Raw genomic sequence first — 22,029 nt, forward strand, 5'->3', positions numbered from 1 at the left:
CTGGGAGTTCACAGGGTTGCCAGGTTGAGAATGCTGAACCCACAATGTCAGTGTTAGCTAGATGCTAGTCCCACATTGCCAGACATTACTCCACAGCTCAGCAGAGTAGCTTGATGCTGGCTATGTTGACAGTCTTAAAACTGTGCTCACGCGGAGCTCTGTACCCAGCTAATAGTCACCTTTTATTGGCTAAACGTGACAACAACAAACGCTAAAAAGACCGGGACCTCGCAATTCTCTGTACCGACTGACAGCCACCCTTTCTTGCCAAATGTTACTTTAACAACCGCTAAAAATCCTCTGACAACATTAGCAGTTAGCTATGTTAGTATGGCCACCACCAGTCGGGATCACATCGGCTGTGTCTCAATTTCTTTAACGAGTAACTAACTGTAACTATTGATTGAATCCATCTCCGGTTTGTTTGGTTGCTGCTACGGCTGCAGCACATTGTTTTTGCGTGTTTGCGTTTCTTGTCTCGCAACCTGAATGTCAAAATGGGCACAGGCCAAAATAAAAAACAGACATTCTGTCCCGGAATGGAAATTTCAAAGGAGAAAATACTGGCTTTAGCGTTGTAGCGAGAGAAGATAGTATTTCAACTTAGCATGTTTCCTTAATATCTGATGACATATCGTGGCCATTTTTTGATATAATACAGTAAATATGTTACATGTTGGACCTTTAACATACAATTCTGCATTTGGTGAGACATGAGAGTGTCAGAGAGAGAGGGAAAGAGAATAATTTAGCAACATGATTGTTGTTTTGACATGGTTTTCCAACATCAAATTATGACATACATATACAAGGAACATAAAATAGGCTATGATGGCGTGATGATGATGAATAGCACAACACCAGATGACTTTTCTCTACTGACTCCACACTTTTAGCACAACACAATTTGCTGTTCTCATTTTCTGGGTGGTTTCCCTTAGCATCTTTTTCTTTAATCATTCTAACACAATGACATTGTTTTACAAGTATATAATAGCTCAAATTTCCACAGAAACGACAAAGAATTTTAACACTTACCTTTAGACTGCTGAGCAGTCCTTCCAGTATAACCAAATGAACACAGTTTGACTTTAGACTCTGCTCTGGCATTATATGTCACATGCAAATGATCTACACACAGATCAGACTGGGCTTCATTACCTTACACAGGTTTCATATGTGTGTGTAAAACACATACTATACTACTATAATACTTTTATCATTAATGAAACCTAAGTATTATGTATAGCTTACGTTCCTTTCTACCTCAGTTTGTTAGTTATCTCTGATAGACAAATACATGAAAGCAGCAAAATGTCAGCACCTATTCTGCTTGTTTGTTGAGGAAACCTTTTGAGAGAACACCAAACAGTATATAAGTGTTTTACACACACATGAAACCTGTGTAAGGTAATGAAGCCCAACTGAAGTGAAGCCAATATATTTAATTTCGGACAAATTAACCACAACTGTTCACAGAGAACACGAAACAGACACAGCCGTAGAACACTAAAGGAAAAGAGAAAGCAAGTTTTTTGTCTCATTTTAAAGCTTTTTTTTTCATATTAGCACGTCACCAATGAAGATTGTGATTGTGTACAAGGTGAGTTATCATGCATGGTAACATGAATTACTTCGCTGCTCTGCCCCTTATGAAATAAATACAGAAATAAGTGTTCACTTCTTACGGCCACCACCACCCACCCTCTCTGGTGCATATGTTAAATAATTAGTCATGGTCACCATAACTTTTGAGAGTGAAGTTGTGAAAGGGCTGATGACTGCATCTAAAGTGGAAAAAACAAACACCACGTTAGATTATTGTCAAAAATGCTGTACCTAGAATTGCGCTAAGCTGTACCAATTGATAAAGTAGGACAACATTTAGATTCACAGCACAAAAAAAACAGAAAAAAAAAAAAAGAACAAAAGCATGTATATTATTAATACAATCTGCTATTCATTGTCATTTTTAGTTATACACTTTGTCCTTTCGAATTAAAAGACATAACTTATGTTGAAGTTACATTATTGATATTATTACAATTTGGGGCTACTTGGTGAAATTATGGACATATGGATGAGCACAGACTGAATTATCACAAGTAAGAGGGAGTCATGAGAGAGCACACTATGGCGGATAAGTGGGGGTTTTTGTAACCTGCAGTAAGCTTGAATAACCTCTTTTGGTATTTAACCTTTGTCTCGTCTTTTTCAGCTCATTTCTTTTATAGGCTTATGGGAAATATTTCCATAATAGTGGTGCAGTTTTAGTTTGCTTTTTTTGTTGTTTGCTCTGCCCTACATTATCTTGTCGCCCCAAAAATAAAAAATAAAATAAAAAAACACTGAACTTTCCCACCGCTACTAAATGTTGATCACCACATCGCAAAGTTAAACAAGTACAGCTACTACCCAACACTGCAATAAAAGTTAGATATAGCTTTGTGACAAATTTTAAGAAGTAGTTATAGTCATTGCAAGGTTTTTGACAAGAAGGCGATAAGAAGTGCCATTAACAAGCACAGACTTCACAAGTTTAAGAGGGCAATTATTCATGAGAAACGTATGTTAAAAAGGGGAAATGTTCCACTCAAATGAAGTAGTATTTGTAATAACTCCGACAACAACAGATCTTGTCACGTATTTGCTTCTTTTTTTTGTCTCCCTAAAGGTGCAATAGAGCACAGTGTAACACAAGGCATATAGATAAGAAATTATATTTGGATAAGAAGTTATATTTGTGTCTTTTTTAATTTGCATTACAGCTAGAGAGTAAAACGCCATACAGACAGACCTGATATAAGGAAAATAAATGACAGATATTCAGATAGGGTGTATATTTCACATGCTTTAGATGTTATAATTAAAAAAGTTATTCGTTATTGAGAGATGTGATGAAAGGTCACAGTCACAACCAACCCATGAGCTGAACCTATGATAAGCACATCGAGTCTCACAGGGATGCCAATTTAGCCACTTGAATCACTTTTATTCAAAGAATATTCTGGAATTACATTTAGTTGAGAACTGCTTAAGATTTTGATTCCATCCTTATATAGTTTTATATCTGGTATTCTTTATAATCATTTCTACCTCATTGCTACATATTGTACTTGTAGTACTTATGTACTTTAAAAAGTTAAAACAAAAAATAAATGAAGAAAAGAAATAAAAGTTGGTCCCTTGAAACAAAGCAGTCTACCTCACAAAGACTGTCAGAACACGGACCCTTATACCCTTCAAATCAAGACACCCCCCTGTAGGATGGTTTAACACATTTTAACAACTAGTTTTTTACACCCTTCAAATCAAGACACAGGCGGGGCTCCCCAGGGAAACTGAAACTGTTTCAAGGCATCCCCAGTGCATGGAAGTGACATTAGTTACATTACATAAGTTATCAATAAAATATCTTATAGAATAGCCTACAATGTATGAAGAGATAAATCAGAGATTACAGTATTTTTGGTAAAAATCAAATAAGATGAATAGGATGACTAGATGGTTAAAAAACTGTTTGGTCTCAAGCTAGGACCCCCACAACTTCGCACTGATGTTTCCAACTTCCCTTTATTACATTAATTATACTACAACCACAATTACTATGGTGCAGCCTATTTGTCAATCAGTGGCCTAGCTGTCAATCAATATCAGTGGATCAGAACTATAACCAAAATAGGTGGTCTTAAAATAATAAATATTGTTCTTAAAATATAAACAAAAACTTCTTTTTGGTTCCTACAGTACTGTTTTTCCACATTTTCCCAGAGTTAGAAACTAATACATGACAGACCTTTTTTATGTATTTGGTCTAAAGTTACATCAAACAACATTATTATTAGGCTATAATAGCACAATTGTTGAGTGTGTGGACAGACCTTTTTTTATGTATTTGGTCTAAAGTTACATCAAACTATTATCAGACTATATTGGAGCAAGTATTACATGTCTGTGGCCCCACATAACATAATTTCGATAGGTGGGGCACATTCTCCCAAGCTTTGTCTGAGGGGTGACCCACCCACTGTCTTGAAAACACCTAGTTTAACTAGTTTTTATACCATTCAAATCAAGATACCACCCCACTAGACTGGTTTAACCCCAACACCCTGTGGATTACATCATAGTATGGAGGGCAGGACATGTTGGTTTCCGCTTCCGGTTTCCGGTCACGTCCACGTCCGGTCACGCCCACCGCCGCCATGTTAAGTGCAGTATAATACTACTCAGATTCAACCAGTTTGCCTACGTACAACTGCAGTGTCTGTGGCAATGAGACTTCCTCTTTTTATTAGAACCATTTTTAAAATAGCGTACATCCATTTGACTTCTTTTTAAACTGCATGCATTAAAAGTTTGATTACTTTTGTAATTAAGCTGATGTTTAATACATGTTAGTCTAATAAACATTAGTTTATAAAATAGCAACTATGCCAAATATGTAAATTGAAGGTTTGGCATGCAATATGTTCTCAATTGCAGTATAATGCTAGAATGCATTTTGACCTGTGAAAATAATCAAATGGAAACTAAACTCATGAAGCATTTACCGAATATTAGCATAATCTGTGTATCACTCGTTCTTTGCATATTCAATTGGGAATCCAAAATTGAAAATTTAAAAAACAATTTCTTATTTCGATATTGATTTATGAATAAAAACAAAACAAAACTAATAACAGCTTGTTTTTCTACTTTCAATTGTATGCTTTAATCAAAAATAGGAAATGATAAATGGGCCATGGATGGAAGTTGATATTAGATTAACTTTTTTGTCATAGTTCCTTGTATACTTACATACATACACGAACAGCAACTTTCTGGTCACACAAATTGGACACATTATAAATAATCATTATAATTATCAAAATCAAATTTGGTTCGTGGCCCATTTTTTCATTTTCGTAAGCATAAAAATTATAGTATGGAAAAAAACAAGGCATTATTTATTTATAAATTTATTTTTATTTTGGATTTAGTGCCTAAAATGGGTTGGTACCCACTGGTATTGAGTACCGGCACTTCAGATTTTTGTCTGTCCCTTACCTCTTATTGCATGGTGACCCATCCACCAACGGTTGTGTGTGGAACAGAAAAACATTTTGACAAGAGGTTTGTAAAACTAGAGACCGCACGCTGACTCTGCTTGAGTAACACACGAGCACTCCCGCCAAACCATGCAAGTTTAACCCCTTAATTTCATCGGGAACATCTGCGGCGTGTTCCGCCTGCGCCACAGCCGCCAGAGCAATCGCCGCCAATCCTCCCCGTAACCTCCGCTCCTCTTACGCAAACCTCTCCCCACCACACAGGACCAAGCACCGTACCTGGGGTGACAGAGCTTTCACCATTGCAGCCCCCTCCCTCTGGAACTCCCTACCCATACACATCCGTGACTGTACTGACCTGGACACATTCAAAACACTAATTAAAACACACCTCTTCAGATTAGCTTTCCATACAATAGTCTTACATGTCTCACCTGATAGTTACTGGTTTTATTGTTTTCATTGCTTTTAATATGCTTGTTTTATGTGTTGGTTTTATTGCTTATCTGTTTTTAATGTGCTATATGTGCTGGTTTTACTTGTCTTTGAGTACCATTTAAAGTGCTATATCAATAATATGTATTATTATTATTATTATGTCTATTTTTAATGGGCCTTTGCACAGGCAGGAAGTGGAACGGGTAGAGCATCCGGTCAATTTTCAACATAAAAACCCTTACAGACTCCCAATCATATATCACTGCACTATTTTGAAAACAACTATTACACAGCCACAAATCAGTGAGCCATACTAAATGGAAGAAACCATTTAAAGCCTGGTAAGTCAGGCAGGCAAAACGCTCTGCTTCTAAATCACTCGTGGTATGGTATGACACTGTGAAAATGGAACAAAACCACCAGCCGGAATGCGGCACATCTGTGCCTGGAGTCCTGGCACTACAGGTGAATTGGGTAATATTTCTAACTATGAAACTTCCCCAAAAAATTGTTTAATTGAAGACAATTACTTTTTGTATTGCAAGTTTTCTTGGAACAGAAAAAATTGTATGGATCAGGAATCTGAACATTGGATAAAGTCAGGTTTAAAATTATTTTCATTGTGTTCACATCAGAGTCAAAGGTTTTGACAGAGGACATTTTGGATATGTTTTTATGACTCCATATTTTAGAATTGTTTTTCCGCCATGTTTTTAGGAATAGAATGTTCCATAAATCATGCAATGACTAATATATATAAACAAACCCCTACGTGACAACCTTCATAATATAAATAGGAATTGAACCCGAAAGTTGGGTGTATGTAAGTGCTACTGAAGTGAAGATTTAGCTCAGAGTATGAGAAAACAAAAACAAAGACTGTATGGAAAAAAAAAATTTTGCCTGCAGAGTCTGGCCTTGATATAAAATAAATGGTGAGTTTTATGTCACAGAAGAGTGGCCGTGGTTTGTTTCTTGAATTGGGATGCCTTTTTCTTTATTGACATCATTCAGCATCGCCAAAACTAAGTGTAGCGTAACAGCACTTAGAAATTTCAAACAACAAAACAAAAAAATTTTCAATTAGCCATTCTATCATATATCTATTATATAAATCTATAAATCCTTTTCATTTAATTGTGTAAATTATTGTTAAACCCTCACCTCAAGTTACCTTGCCATCTGCTCTCTTACAGCAGGTTTCCTTTGTTTCAGCTCTGTCTGTGTACAGAGCTAATGTATTTCAGTGGTTATTGAGAGAGATGGCTCTTAGGTAAACAATGTTCCACTGAACCCAGAACAAAGTGTGTTAGAGAGGCTCATGTCAGACCCATTTAAAAGCAAGACGTGACCAGGGGTGTGTATGAAAACGACGAAACAGTGTAACTTTTACCACTGCACTGATAGCACCAAGAAGTTAAAAAGAGTGACATTTTGGTTTTTGAAGTAAAATCTAAAAAGGATGGGCTGGACAATTGTGCACCTGCTGATCCTGATGACACTCAGCTGTCTGTCTTGCGCTGAAGATAAGATAAAGGTTCCCGTTTCCTGTCCAGACTTCCAGAAGGCCTTTGGAGGCTCCTGCTACGAGTTTGTGAATCTCCAGCATACTTTTTTCCGTGCGCAGGCTTGGTGTGAGCAGCGTGGTGGACACCTTGCATTTATCCCAGATGAAGAAACTCAGTTTTTCCTTAAAAGATTCTTGGATCCCAAGAAGGATGTGTGGCTTGGAGTTGCACCCTCTGCCTCTCCAAACCTGCAATATTCTCCAATTGATGAAGGTAAGAAGGCCGTATTGTGGGTTATAGGCAACTGCTGCGCTAAATTGCAAACTGTGAAAATCTTTTTTTGTTCGGAATTGTAAGCCCTCACACATTGATTCAATCCATCATATGCTACAAATTAGCACCCCATTGAAGAGCATGTATACATTGCTGATTAATATTGCTGATCAATAGCAATAGTCTTTAAAATTATGGTAATTTGGTGCAATTGTGTCCAATTTATTCTGAGTTTGGTCTGATGAGCTTTTTCACTCCTCCTTCTCCTTCAAACCTCACCACTGCATTTAACTACACTGCCGCCTTTGGATCCTTGTCTTTTATCTCAAGTCCCTTCCTCTCCGTTCTGCCAATATCATTCTTCGTTCTCATACCTGCTACTACCCGCCTGGCCCTAACCCCTGTTCCTGCTTTTCCCCACTCCTTCCTATTGCACCTCCTTATTGTGCAATACATGAGTCTTGATCACAGCATGATTTAATGAGAAATGTCCAATCTGGGTAGTATATATGTGCAATATAAGGGGGAGGATGTGCAGTAATACTGCTTACTTATATTGCACATATATTGTACCTTTTCCAGAGGTACTTTGTTGTACCTTTTGTTTAAGGTACGTTTTTGATCCTCAAAGGTATAATATTGTCCCTTTAGAAGGTACAAACAAGTAAGGTACAATTTTGTTCCTCTGACTAAAGGTACAACAATTTACCTTTGAGGGTACCACCCCAGTGACAAGCTTTTGTTCCTTAAAGGTACTGTTTTGTACTTTTTTTTCTTTTCTGAGAGTGTAGGTTCTATTTCTTCTGTGCGTGTGGGGGAAGGCAGGGGGATTTTTGTGTGTGTGTTATTGAATGTTACCTGTTAGTTGAGACAATTGTATGTTTATTGTGTGTTTGTGTGCAATGTGTCACCATTTTTTGTTCTTTCAACTGCCCAAGACAAATTTATCCTATCGGAGACAATAACGGCGTACCTTATATTATTCTGTTAGTCACTAGCCTCCATATTGTTGCCATCACTCTCTCCCTGCCCTCCTGTTGTTCTGCAACAGTAGGGAACACAGTGCCAGTGCACAATATACTGGACCTCTACAGGCCGTCTGCTGATACACCCATACAGTATTTCCCCATTCTGCCTACCCTAAAAAAGCAAACTGTCCAGATAAACTTAATTTCAAAATCCATGTGTTTAACTTAGATAGAGAAACAAAGACTTCCAACCTAAAAATCTGAAGATAAAGGTGACCATATACATTGGCTGGTCAGACCATTGTTGAATCAAAGGGGTAACACAAAGCCAAACACTCCCTACAGTGGCCCTGAAGTGCAAATCACAACAGCAAATAGAAAAACGCAACAGCAAATCATAAAACACAACGGCAAATAGGAAAACATTTCAACAAATTATAAAACACAACGGCAAATAGGAAAACAAAACAGCAAATAGGAAAACATGACAGCAAATAGGAAAACACTTCAACAAATCACAAAGCACAACAGCAAATAGGAAAACACGACAGCAAATATGAAAACACGACAGCAAATAGGAAAACACGACAGCAAATAGGAAAACACTTCAACAAAGCACAACAGCAAATATGAAAACATGACAGCAAATATGAAAACACGACAGTAAATAGGAAAACACAACAGCAAATAGGAAAACACTTCAACAAATCACAAAGCACAACAGCAAATAGGAAAACATGACAACAAATCACAAAACACAACGGCAAATTTGAAAACACGACAGCAAATAGGAAAGCACGACAGCAAATATGAAAACACGACAGCAAATAGGAAAACACGACAGCAAATAGGAAAACACAACAGCAAATAGAAAAACACTTTATTTGCTGTCGTGTTTTCCTATTTGCCATTGTGTTTTCCTATTTGCTGTTGTGTTTTTCTTTTTGCCGTTGTGTTTTATGATTTGCTGTTGCGTTTTTCTATTTGCTGTTGTGATTTGCACTTCAGGGCCACTGTAACTCCCACCTAAACTATAAATTATCCAAAACAGGACAATTATTTTCCAATTAAATAATGAAAACAAAAGGGCCAACAAAGTAATATAGTCCAAAGAAATAAACTAAACCTCCAAACTACAAATTATGATGATGTTTGTGCAATGTGCATTAGGTCAAAAGGTCTACAAACTCAATGAGGTGAAAATGAACTTTTAAGTGACCTATAGAAGGCGTGTGCAGGAGAAATACCAAAATTTTAATCAGTTGTGTAGCCGCAGGTGCGGCCATCACAGACGGTGTTTGTGGGATTAATCCAAAACAATCTAAAATGCCTGTGATTATTGTAATGAAGAACATGTCACCTAATGCAACAATGTTGCTCATATCCATGTTTTTAATAGTTTTTGGATGACAATGGAAAGCAAGCTGGAAGAGTGGCCTTTAAGGATCAGGAGTTTACTTGTATCGCTCTTGAAAACAGTAGTAAAAACTGAATTCTACCAAAGAAACAGAAACTCCATTGATATAATGTTGGAGAAAATATTACATCTATTTCCTCTCTCTCTCTCGCTCTCTCTCTCTCTCTCTCTCTCTCTCTCTCTCTCTCTCTCTCTCTCTCTCTCTCTCTCTCTCTCTCTCTGCCCCCCAACCGGTCGAGACAGAAGGCCGGTCCCCATGAGCAAGGTTTTGATCTAGGTTTCTGCCTGTTGAAAGGAATATTTTTTCTCGCCACTGTCTCAATAAGTACAATTGCTCTTGGGGGAATTGTTGGGTCTCTTTAAGTTATAGAGCGTGGTCTAGACCTGCTCTATCTGGAAAGTGTCCTGAGATAACTTCTGTTATAATTTGACACTATTAAGGTTGAATTGAATTGATCACCACAGGTAAGGTCAGTGTACTTACGGGCACTTCAGCTCAAATTGTGCATATATATATATATATATATATATATATATATATACATACACATGTTCAGCAATGGTTTGTTCCATTCTCAGATGCTCTCTCTTGGCTGGATGGTTCACATATCACCTATTCAAACTGGGTGAGCAGCCCGCAGCTAGGAGCAGCCTGTGGACACATACTGAGAGACTCTGGCTTCCAGTGGGAAGCCACAGGAGACTGCAACCAAAAACTGAACTTTATCTGCCAGTTTGGTATATATTCTGCCTCAAACTTTGAAAAACAACAACATACTGAATCCCTCTATGATGATGATTAATCACCACTTTGTATTGCTATTGTCTTCTTCCCAGACTCTGGGAGATCCATTGTGTGTGCAGGTCGTAACACCACTCTGCAGTGTGGTTCTCATCAAGTCCTAATGATAGATATCGGCTTCTACGGTCGTGAGAACATCCATTACTGTCGATCCACGCTCTCCCCACCATCAACATCCACAGAACATCAGTGCGGCTGGGTGGATGTTGTTGCATCATTAACAGGTACATGGTTTAAATAGTTTATTTGTTATATGCAATAAAAACACTATGATAATTGATGTTTGATATGTTTGATTTGTTATACAATTACCTAATCCAGAGCTTTTAAAGGATCTGATCTCCAAAATAACCTAATTTTATCTGCTGAACTCAATAGGGGAACAAGTCAGAATAAGAAAACAAACAATCATGCCTCATTAAGAAGGTTCTGCATGGATGAAAATTCTGATGAAACCCAATCCACTTTTGAAGGAAGTGATTGCCAGATATCACAAAGCACACATTGTCTCACAACAGACCATTGTTTGCCCATGAGGGCATTTATGGAAGGAAAAACACACAATAATAGCTTCAAAGCTCAACAGCCTTTTAAGATAAATCAATGATGCCCATCAAAAGAGTAAACATTTACTCATGCATTTAACTGATGGCAAAAGCAGACTATCCATTCATTTTCCAAGCTTGTTCATCCTGTTATAGGGTCGTGGGGCATTGCAACCTTTCCCAGCATGCATAGGAGGTAAGAGAAGTCAGAAGTCTATCACAGTGCTAGACCCACATAGAAAGTCACATTTTAAATTCACCTACCTTTCATGTCCTTGAACAATCAGGAAACCCTCACAGATGTTACAGGTTTGGAATGAAAGCTTCGGTCCAGATTGTCTATGACCACCTCTGAGAGGCCTCTTAGACAGAGCTTCTAATGCTGTTGTTTTACACTTGCTTTTTGGATTAGTCTTCACAGAGTGCTCAGCCTCTCTAAAGTCCTATAGATAACATGAGGGGATGAACACTTAAAATGTATCATGAGTGTTTCTTTCTTGTTACATCTTCTAACTGAATGTTTAGGCTATTCAGTTTTTTCAGAAGGACTTTTGGGGTTCTTTGACATGAATGACAAAGCCCTTTGACCATATGTGCATGAAATGCATGGTTAGTAACAGCGACTTAACGCAGACACTCTGGCTTAGGAGCCCCTGGACCCAGGAGGCCTGTTTGGAAACCCAGCCCTGGGGTTTCCTAGTGACTCACTATCAGTGAGATGAGCGAGCATGTGGGGGGTAGAAAACGAAGAATGTCTGAGAGCTCATGAGAAGATCAACATGTGGAGTTGTTATGTGCCTCCAACTGCACGAATACAACATTGTTCATTATCCCAAGAAGGAGACCTCCTGGTTAGCTCAGAGAGTATAGACTTTTTTAGCTTAAGTGATCTGGTCCAATCGATTTTATGAAGACTAAATAAAGGAATAAATGCTGTTGGACATCTCACACTGTTACTGTGTGTCTGTGGTAAATGAAGAGCGCAGATATTTGTCAGGCTCTCTGATCAATACTTAGCTGTTTGACATATATTTAGAGTTTCGGTGAGTGACTCAACGACAGCTGATAGAGGTGAGAGGTAAACTGATGGCTTTGGATGGAAAATGCATCACATTGTAATGCTTCTTTAAACTGATGTTCAGAGTCTCGTTCCAGTGAGGCTAATAAATACTACTTTTTAAAAGTTGAATTTAAGAAGATATGTAAAAATCGAGAAAACTCTCTTAGACCTTAGAGGGTTAAAGCCAAGTAGGCCTATCCGGTATATTCTGAGTAAGCAACTATACATTCTTATGTAATGAATATAATATTCATAACATAAACAGCCGTGGCCCTCTTGTGCAGCAGTCAAATAGCAAGAATTTAATGCTGGTTAAAAGAAAGTTATCAAAATGCAAGGATGTGTGTCACATAGGGCTATATACAGTATTCACCTCCAAACAGTAATTTTACTGAAATAAAAATTATCGGTATATAAGCTCCTGCTGTGCACACATTGTTTGTAAATGGGAAATACGTCTATGGTTCTGCTCTAAACTTGTGATAAAACTTAACTTTATCACAAGTTTACCAAGTACAAAAATCGGAAAACATTTATTCCAGAAAAGTACAAAAGTTAAATTGAACCATCAAATAATGTACTGTGCATATCTGTATGAGGTAAAGTATGGCTCATACAATTTTCTTATTAACTGTTGTACCGATGTCATATATACAGTTAACACCAATTTCTGACACATCCATAGAAATAAGATTTTGAAAGGGGCGCTATGCAGTTTTGGCCATTTCTTCGCTGTTTTCTCGCTTTTTGCTGGCAGGTTTCTCTATAGCGCTCCCCCTATAGCTTCAGAATAGATATTTTGCAGCTCCTATGTTTACTTCTGTCTAACTCCTCGCTCAGTCAGTCTGCCGTTTCCTCTTTCTCTGTTCCTTCGACAATGCTTTCCTAGCTTTCTGCTTCTTTTTTGCCGGCTCAGCCATGACGATAGTCTGAAAAACTCCATCGCTACCTTGTTAGTCGATTCCTGAATGGCCGTATGTGTGCAGTGCCGTGAAGCAATTTGTTACATCGCGAGACCTGATATCACGCCATACTTCCTGACGCTGAGGCCGGCGGCTCGCTGGCCGAAAGTTGCAAAGGTGGTTTTTCAGCTCACAGGCGCTAGGGGGAAGTGAGACAACCACCATTCAACTCGAAAAGTTGAATGCGGTTAAGGTAAATTAAGCTAAAAAAACTGCATAGTTCCCCTTTAAATACAGGCACGTTTTATTACATTGGAGAGCAACTGAACATTAGCAGTCCAGGGGCAGTGTGGGTGTTGCTAAATGTAAAGTGCTTTGTTTTGTGCTCATGTTACAAGCACCACACAAGTGCATTCTATTAATGATGATAATGTTAATGAGCTGTTATGTATAGGATCATTAGTTGAGTTGTTCTGAGAGCACAAACCTTTCTCAATGGCCCACTAGTACTGCTAAATATTAAGTAGTAAGTTGTTTGATGTCCCATAATGTCATTTTCATTGGTATTATAGTTAGCTGATTATGTTCTCTGTGTGTTTCCCAGCTCACTGCCACGGCCGTCAGGTCTGCCAGATTGCTGAAGTTGTGGACTCTGTTGGTGACCCGTGTCCTCAGCTGGGGAGCTACCTTTCTGTGGACTACCACTGCAAAGATGGTAAGTCACAGTCATTCTAAGCAATCATAAATGTTCCAAGTAAAGGGAAAATCAGGGGCGACCTCTAGCTCACCTAGTAAGTGCGTGCGCCCCATGTAGGCTAAGTCCTTTGCACCGACCCGGGTTCAAATCCCACCTGTGGCCCTTTGCTGCGTGTCATCCCCCATCTCTCTCACACCTTTCCTGTCTATCCACTGTCACTCTGAGATAAAGGGACAAAATCACCCAAGCATCACATCAACACTGTGTGACAAATAATTGATTTATTTAGTAAGTAGCCCTGTAATAGGCGGGATACTGTAGAGCGAGCAGGTCAATTTTGTGAATTAAACCCCTTCAGGTGGCTTGGTGCAGCCATACTGGGTTCTAATTTGCAATAATGACCTCTACATTATCCTTTACATATTATTATACACTAGTATTATTGTAGACATACTGAATGTAGTGTATAACACACATTTTGGTACTGTTTATCTACTATTTGAGACACATTTCTACAATTCAAATCCTAAATGATGCAAACACAAAGATTAAACAAAAATATACTTTTACTAAATTATTTTGAAAAAACTTTGACAGGAGAGACAAATGCGAGTCCCATTTTTTTAAATTTTGGCTTCTAATGATCACAAAAACAATGTAATCGATAAAATAGATTTTTGTTTTTGCACATTCCATTGTGTCTTTTGTTCAGAATGGGATTTCAAAAAGTTCAACAAGAACAGTACTAGGTGAAATTTCACAGTTCAAGGCGTTTTCAATGTTGATTTGGTAAACTTCCACTGTTTTTTAAGTTAAAAAAATGCAACATCTTTCCAAAAGTCGATAGGTAATCGTGTAATTGAGCAGCCCTACTACTGCCCTACTGAGATGATGAGGATCTGTGCTTGTCTGTTTTGTTGGAAGCCCAGTTCGTTAGAGGCAATTTGCTTTACATTATCTCCCCCCAGGGCTCACACTGTCAGTGAGCACAGTGGCTGCTGTTTTTGAAATTATCACCATTAGCGTGAAGTGGCTCTTCCATTTGCCACAGGGAAACCTTAGCTGCATGCTGAGTACCGGAGATGGCCATGTTATTTATCTGCATAGTCCAGAGGGGTGAGTAATAATTTTTACAGACTCAACTGAGACTAAGTGGGTTTGAAATAGTACAAGTAGAAGTTGTATAATGCATTCTGTGGCTCTGGAGCAACATTGCTAAGTTTGAGAGAATAACCCTGATGATGTGATGACTTGGCTTGAAACTTCAAATTTATAACAGGTGGAATGTGTTACAAATTGTAGAGGTTGAAAAACATACAGTAGCCATTAACAGTCAAGGAAGGCCTAACAAAAGATACTGAGTTGCATTGTGAGAAATGTAGCGTCCAAAGACTTTGGAGCTCCCAATGCGGGACTAAAAGTTAGGATATAAACCTTGTTAGGATTTTATTTTTTTAAATCTGACTCCCAAAAGTCCCAAAAATGGTGTATGGAGCAATAATACATTGTTGGGGTACCCCTAGTCTCGCACTGCCAGACCCTCCTCCACAGCACTGTAGAGGTAGGTCTGGCTAGTCCACACAGCATTCCACGATGGGAGAAAAACGTGCTCTGGTTTATTGGCATTTCTATAAACCAATCACAATCATCTTGGGCGGCGCTATGCGCCGGACGGAGCAACGGTGTCTCTGCAAAATAGCCTCGGGAAGGTACTTGTATTGTCGGAACGTGTACGTTCAAAAGTTGTTTTAGTCGTGCAACAGAAAACTTAGATTGGATAGTCTAGCTAGCTGTCTGGATTTACCCTGCAGAGATCTGAGGAGCAGTTAACCATAGTCCTCATAAATCCACCGGAGTTTAAAATTACAACACAAAGAAAGCCCAAGGTAACAGACATCCGGCCGAAAAGAGTGACATCCGGCGGAATTTTCCGGCAGCACCGGAGCAATCCCGGAGGTGGAACGTTGTCGATATAGACTAGGGTACCCCTTAAATCGCACATAGATGCTTTCCTAACCTGTGATCTGGGCCCCCCATAAGGACACCAAAAATCACAGGGCTGCCATGAGATTGTTAATATTAGATTTGCACATATAAACTAAAATCATAATAACACACTTACTGGATAATTGATATTAAAAAAAAAGTCTGTATATAAAACATTTTTTAAAAGAAACTGTTTTTTCCTTGTTTAAAAATAGTAGACTACTTAGTAGGCCACACCTCTGTCATCTCTCAACCTCTATGACCAGTGGCATGCTCAAGAAAAAAAGGTTGTGAACCAAGTTTATGCTTGTTGTTTTTATGTACTGTGTCTTTCTCCTCAGAGTTCTGTCAGCAACTGTAGGTTAATATTTGTTGGAATGAAATTTAACAGATAAAGTTCTATTAAATGATATCAATAAGTGAGAAACTGCATATTATCTTAAAGACGCCCATATCGCCAACCCATACTGCCATGAAATTAGACCAAAGTCTTTAATTATTCATGTGAGTACTGTATATCTCCACTTCTTACGGTAAGAAAATTACTGATTAGACTGATTTGTGTGTGACCTATATAACCTGAATTCCTTTTTTTTCTCCAGGAAGCAATAGGAACATACTGTGATCACTGCTAACTGTTTCTATGTGTGTTTTTTCTCAGGCTGGAGAGAAGCGAGGTACACAGATATACTTATCCAAGCACATTTGTTGTGGCAGTTGAATGCACCAGCAGGGACATATACATTAGAGCTCAAAACATAATAACCATTGAAGAGCCCATAACAGTGTTTGGTGCCATCAGGTGCTATGCTGGGAAACGGTATTTTCATGCAACCAACTGCAAAGCCCTTTACAGAGAGCCATTTCAGATTCAAATGGAGGTAAAAGCAGGTTGGTGCCATCATGACTATAATATACCATGATTTGTGTCCAGGTTTTGGTGTTGTATTTATTTATTTATTTTATTTATTTTTTCATCTTTTAAACATATTTTTTTTTCTCTCTTTTCTTTCTGCAGGTACAAATGTGACCTACCGTATCCAGAGTGATGAAACGTTGTTGTCAAACATATCTGTGTTCAGAGGAAATGTTCCCCAGAATATCACAGTGGCTCCAGAAATGATGAAGCAGCTAGGGCCTGGCTGCCACCAGCTGACCCTTTATGCAGCTAACACAGTCACGTTCCCTGAAATGTCCGCAGGCCTGCAGGTAAATTAACATCAATCAAGTCAACATATCACAATACCAACTCAATAACAAGTAACATGATGCATCAACCCTTCATCTTTTTGTTTTGGTTGTGACGTTTTGATTAAGGAATTGATTGAAGGCTTCTCTAAATTTGAAATTAAATTCAACCTTTAATTATAGCATCCCATCCCCTAATTAGTGGCATATCTGTAATCACCAGAACACAGTGGAAGCATCACTCCTCTAAATTTCATCCAAAATCAGCAACCTGTCATATCACCTCTGTTAAAAGAAATTTGATCGCCATTAGGCTAATCAGTCTTATACTTTAAACACTGGAGCATGGTGTGAATAATCAATCAAAGTTGGTCTTCAGACATGTGTAAACACCACCCATTTTAATTGTCTTGACTGCCGGGGCTTTTGCTCATGGCAGTGTTGCTATAAAAGGCATCTAAAGTTTAACAGCGTAGTCACCGTTTTAATAGTGATTGGCATTCTTCTTTACCACAATTATGCCTTTTCAGACCTATAGTATCTCAGAAAAAAATGAAACCGCCATGATGAGAAATTTTCTTTACATGAATACTGAAGATACTACAAAATCAAATGAACATTATATGAACCCTGTAAAGTTACATACTGGAGGGATTGTTATTGTTATTACTCATGAATATATTCTTTATTAATAGGTTACCATTTCATAGGTTATTTTGCATAGACACAAATGTATCTGGGGTTGCCAGGTTGTGAGTCCTCAACCTTCACTACACTGCGGTAAAAGATGAAAACTCTAGAGCATCCAATAACCATTTAATAATGACATACTAACGTTTGTAACTGAAGACCTTGATGGTTTATTATAACGTGAGCAACACGTTAGCAGAGCAGCAGCTACAGTGATCCATGCATGTCTAAGATGCATTCAGGCGCAGTATTACAGTTTTCTTCCATTGTTTACACACATTTTCTGAAAGCATGCCTCACATTCTCAGAACTCACACACAAATCCAAAAACACACAAAAGGCAAAACACCACAAATCTCCTGCAAAATTAAACTCTGCCTTCAAAACAATGTGATGTAATTTCAAAATGTAATTTTGTGTTCAAATTACACACACACCATCATATGAATAGACATTTCCAAAAAACAATTGAACACTAATGTGCTCAGTGTAAAACACTGTTATAAATGGCACATGGCGAATCCAGCCCTAAAAAAGCTTCCACAGCTTCTGCAGATGCATATTCCACAGCTTGCAGAAGAGGTATACTGTACATGTACAGTATGGGGATTGCGGTCATTACTGTGAAACTCTCATTGTTAGACCAAAGTGGCCCGAATCTCAGAGATTATGACTCATATTGCTCTTCCTATTTCTCGTCCTCCTTCCTCTTTCTGTACTCACACTTCTCTTGCCTCTCTCTCCTTTGTTGGCTAAAACAGAGTAGCTCACCTGTTATTGCTAAAGCTGTGATTGCTAATTGAATAATTTCATGTGAGGAGTCAGAGTGGATAGTAGGAAATGATTTAATACTAAGTGTAGCATTTTGTGTATTGCATGTGAACACAAGATATTTTAGTTAAGAAGATCATGCCAAATGTGGAGAAGTGTGTGTGTAGTGTAAAATTGGTTAAGGGGGTTAGTACATAAGTTTAAGTTTCTGGTCATTGTCAGGTATAAGTATTAGTGTGTAAACTAAAAAAGAAAAACTGTTAGTTAATATAAGTTAATATTAGATAATTGTTCACCCGCTTTTTAGCAGCACTCAGAGCCAATGGTAAGTGATGAATGGGAAGTTGATGGGAATGTCATGCTTCTCTGTTTTGTAACTCTTCATATACTGCAGATGTGTGTGTTGGAGAAAGTAGCCGGGCTTCAGGCCTCTGTGTTGACAGAGAGAGATGATTGTCTAGACTCTCCAGATATTACACTTGGTGTTTCCCTTGAACGGGGAGCACCTGTGCTGCTTCTCTTTTCTCTGACTGGAGACAACAGCTCATACTCTGAGACCAGAGGAATGAATACAAGCAAGGACATTTTTCATATCGGACACCAAGTTCAAGGTATGGAAGACATATCAAAAACGGTGACCACATGTGAAGCAAAATGCCACTGTGATTTAATGACTTGCGAAACACTTAACCATCAACAAGCTGATTAAAAGACCATTTAATCCCCTCATGTTTCAGCAGTTTATATGTGCATATTTTATTGAAATTATCGGAATATTCTTTGTTTTCACGAGTGAATGTTTTGCTACAGGATCTGTGCAAGTGAAACTCAGAGCATGGAACGCATTCTCTTCTTTGGAAGTAGATGTGGATACGTTTGATATCTGTGGCAAGGATTCAGCCGTTAAACTAAATGGACAAAATGACCATTTGTTGAGACAGGTAAAATGTTTTTTACAGTTTTATATTTAAGGTGAAGAATACTCAGCCCCTGGAGCTCTCCTAATTCTGTTTATAATTTGTATGCTTTTCTTATGTATACTTCATTATTTATAAGTCCTTTTGTTAATTTTCTTTTTCAGAGAAAGAAACATCTTAGAGTTGTCAGGTCTCCAATGACAGCCATTGCAGTACCTTCATATACAATACCTGCCAAAAATCAAACTATCACTCTTTCAATAAGTGAAGCATCCCAACTAACTGACACCAACAAAAAACGATACGAGTGGACATGCAGTAAGAATTATGCTTTTTCTACTCTTTTTTTTAATTGAAAGATTAAGTATTAAATATCTTTGTTAGTTACATATTTATTTGCTAGAAGTTTCATAAAGTAACATTTTGTGTTGATTGTCTTAGGCCAGAACATTACATGTAAAGGAGTTTGCTAAACCCCACTGCCCTAAGTTAGTGTTGCTACGCCTGTCAAGCTCTCCATTCTGACAAGACATATGTTAACGGTGGCAGATTTAAATTCTTAGTCATATTTTAAGGGCAGACACTACAAGTGAATGGGGAACAATTTTTAGATATCACCATGAAACACTCCCCCAGGTTGATTACTTACATTAAGACAGTTATTTTTTGTATTACAAGTTTTCTGAAATTGAGGCATTGTCTAATTAAATATCCGCTACTTTGAAGCATTTACAAAACAGAAATGTGAACATTGTATGAAGCCAGGTTCAAAACTGTTGTTTCATTCAGTTTACATATTAGAGTCAGGTTTTAACAGAGAGAATATAGGATATCTGTTTTTATTACTCCATACATTTGAAGTTTGCCTGTGGTGTCTAGCTTTAAAAGCTTCCCAGTTCTATACGGCCTCTGTTGATTTTGCCAGCTTAAATGAAAGCTGTAGTTTGCAGAAGTAGTTACAGAAGTAATTATTCTTAAATGTTTTGTATCAGCATGTCAATTGTTATTGCAGCAAATTCAGTCCTTGTTGATTCACAGAGAATCCCTGTGGATGTCAAGGACCTTTTGAGGGACTGACATACACTATTAAAGGAACCTGCCTACCCGATCCACTTCAATTTAATAAGTATTATTTTAATGTGATAAAAAGAGACAATGATAAAGTGGAAAAAAACACATCCATATGCATCACCTTTACCCCTAAGATGTATGCGCCAACTTGGCTCAGGTAATTGAAACTGATCATACTCTAGCATAAATTATCTTTACCAAGCAGAGACATAAAATCAAATTGTTTTACGTCTATATGGTTTCACAAGACAGCATTTGTTTTTACATGTGTTAACCAAATTATCTATGTATTTGTTGTACCATAGTCTCAATTGTACTAAAGGCTGTAACCCAATAAAGAAAGACACAGATGCAAAAATTCAAATGGATTGTCAAGGACAAGCACAGTGTCCAGAAATTGTGTGGAACATTGAGGACCCGAGTAACGACTGGCCAGTAAGTCTGATAAATGAATTCTAAATTGTTTGGGACTAAAAGATCAGATACTGTTAAATATTACTGTTCAAGTTAATGATTACATGTTAATTAATTTACAGTCTGAGACAGAAGACTGTTACAAAGAAGAAAAGACAAGGCCACTTGTAAATAAACAGAATGGTGGGACTGTATACACTGTGGCATATAACACTCTTGAATCTGCCAAATCGAATGGTCGTAATGTCACCGTGGTGATAACTTCTGGTACGTTAACTTCTGGTCAGTAACATAAAAAAGCTGATATGTGAATTAACTTGCCATTTCTGGTTCAGTCCAATTATACATTTATGTTGCAGAGGTAGTAGTTTTCTCATGAATATCCTTGGTTAACTTAGGGGCAACATTTAGTTTACGCAAGAAAGTTAACTCACACCATGGCAGAACCACCAGTACTATTGTATTTTGCTGATTTAAATCCAGTTCTGTGTCATAGCACTGTGTATAAATGAACAGTGTTTGGCTTCCCTCTGGGGTGCCAGGGTGCCAGTGCACAGAGCTCCCTGCAGAACCGAGCAGTAGAGGTCTGCGAAGATGATGAGCAATGCGTCTGTCTAAATCCGTCGGATCTCGACAGACCTTACACTGCCTACACAATGATGACACAGAGCTGGATAAAAATTGGCAAAGTATCCCCAAAAGGATTTAAATGCTGTTGATCTTCTGTTTTTTTTTCAACTATTTATTCAATATGAACAAACCTGTTTTTGCAAAAATGTACTTTTGTTTCTTGGAAATAATATGCTACACATTGTTTTTTTTTCCTTTTATACCAAAGCGGATGTCACACCTTATTACAAAACATACACCATAAATACATCACCGTCTACAGAGACATCAGCTCCTGAGACCGAAAACCCAGTTACCATCGGTACGACAGCAAAAGACAAAACAGCATTCACCGCTGGTCCTGCATCTACATCACCCGGCACTGCTAGTTACACCACTATCACCCCTACCACCGCTGGTTCTGCCTCTACATCCCCCGGCACTGCTAGTTACACCCCTATCACCTCTACCAACGCTGGTCCTGCATCTACATCACCTGACACTGCTAGTTACACCCCTATCACCCCTACCACCGCTGGTACTGTCTCTACATCACCTGGCACTGTTAGTGACATCAGTAACACCCCTACCTCCGCTGGTACTGCCTCTACATCACCTGATATTAATGACACAACTACCACCGATAACACCAGTGACGCATCTCCACCAGCAACCACCAACAATTTTGATAGCCTCAAGTGTAGCATATCACCACGCAGTGG

The 22,029-nt window shown here is 38.2% G+C and overlaps 1 protein-coding gene across 1 annotated transcript in view; it reads left to right on the top strand.

The window, feature by feature from the left end:
* The first annotated feature begins 6,866 nt into the window (after positions 1–6,866).
* The window catches only part of LOC116037736 (polycystic kidney disease protein 1-like 2), a 46,649-nt gene continuing 31,486 nt past the window's right edge, over positions 6,867–22,029 (top strand). Inside the window, exons 1-6 of the mRNA XM_036004148.1 lie at positions 6,867–7,270; positions 10,493–10,681; positions 13,569–13,679; positions 16,666–16,856; positions 18,691–18,907; positions 21,537–21,871. Of these exons, the coding sequence (XP_035860041.1) occupies positions 6,952–7,270; positions 10,493–10,681; positions 13,569–13,679; positions 16,666–16,856; positions 18,691–18,907; positions 21,537–21,871 (1,362 nt within the window). The 5' untranslated portion in view covers positions 6,867–6,951. The remainder of the gene's footprint in view (positions 7,271–10,492; positions 10,682–13,568; positions 13,680–16,665; positions 16,857–18,690; positions 18,908–21,536; positions 21,872–22,029) is intronic.

The sequence above is a fragment of the Sander lucioperca genome, chromosome 8, assembly GCF_008315115.2.
Source record: "Sander lucioperca isolate FBNREF2018 chromosome 8, SLUC_FBN_1.2, whole genome shotgun sequence".
Taxonomy (NCBI): Eukaryota; Metazoa; Chordata; class Actinopteri; order Perciformes; family Percidae; genus Sander; species Sander lucioperca.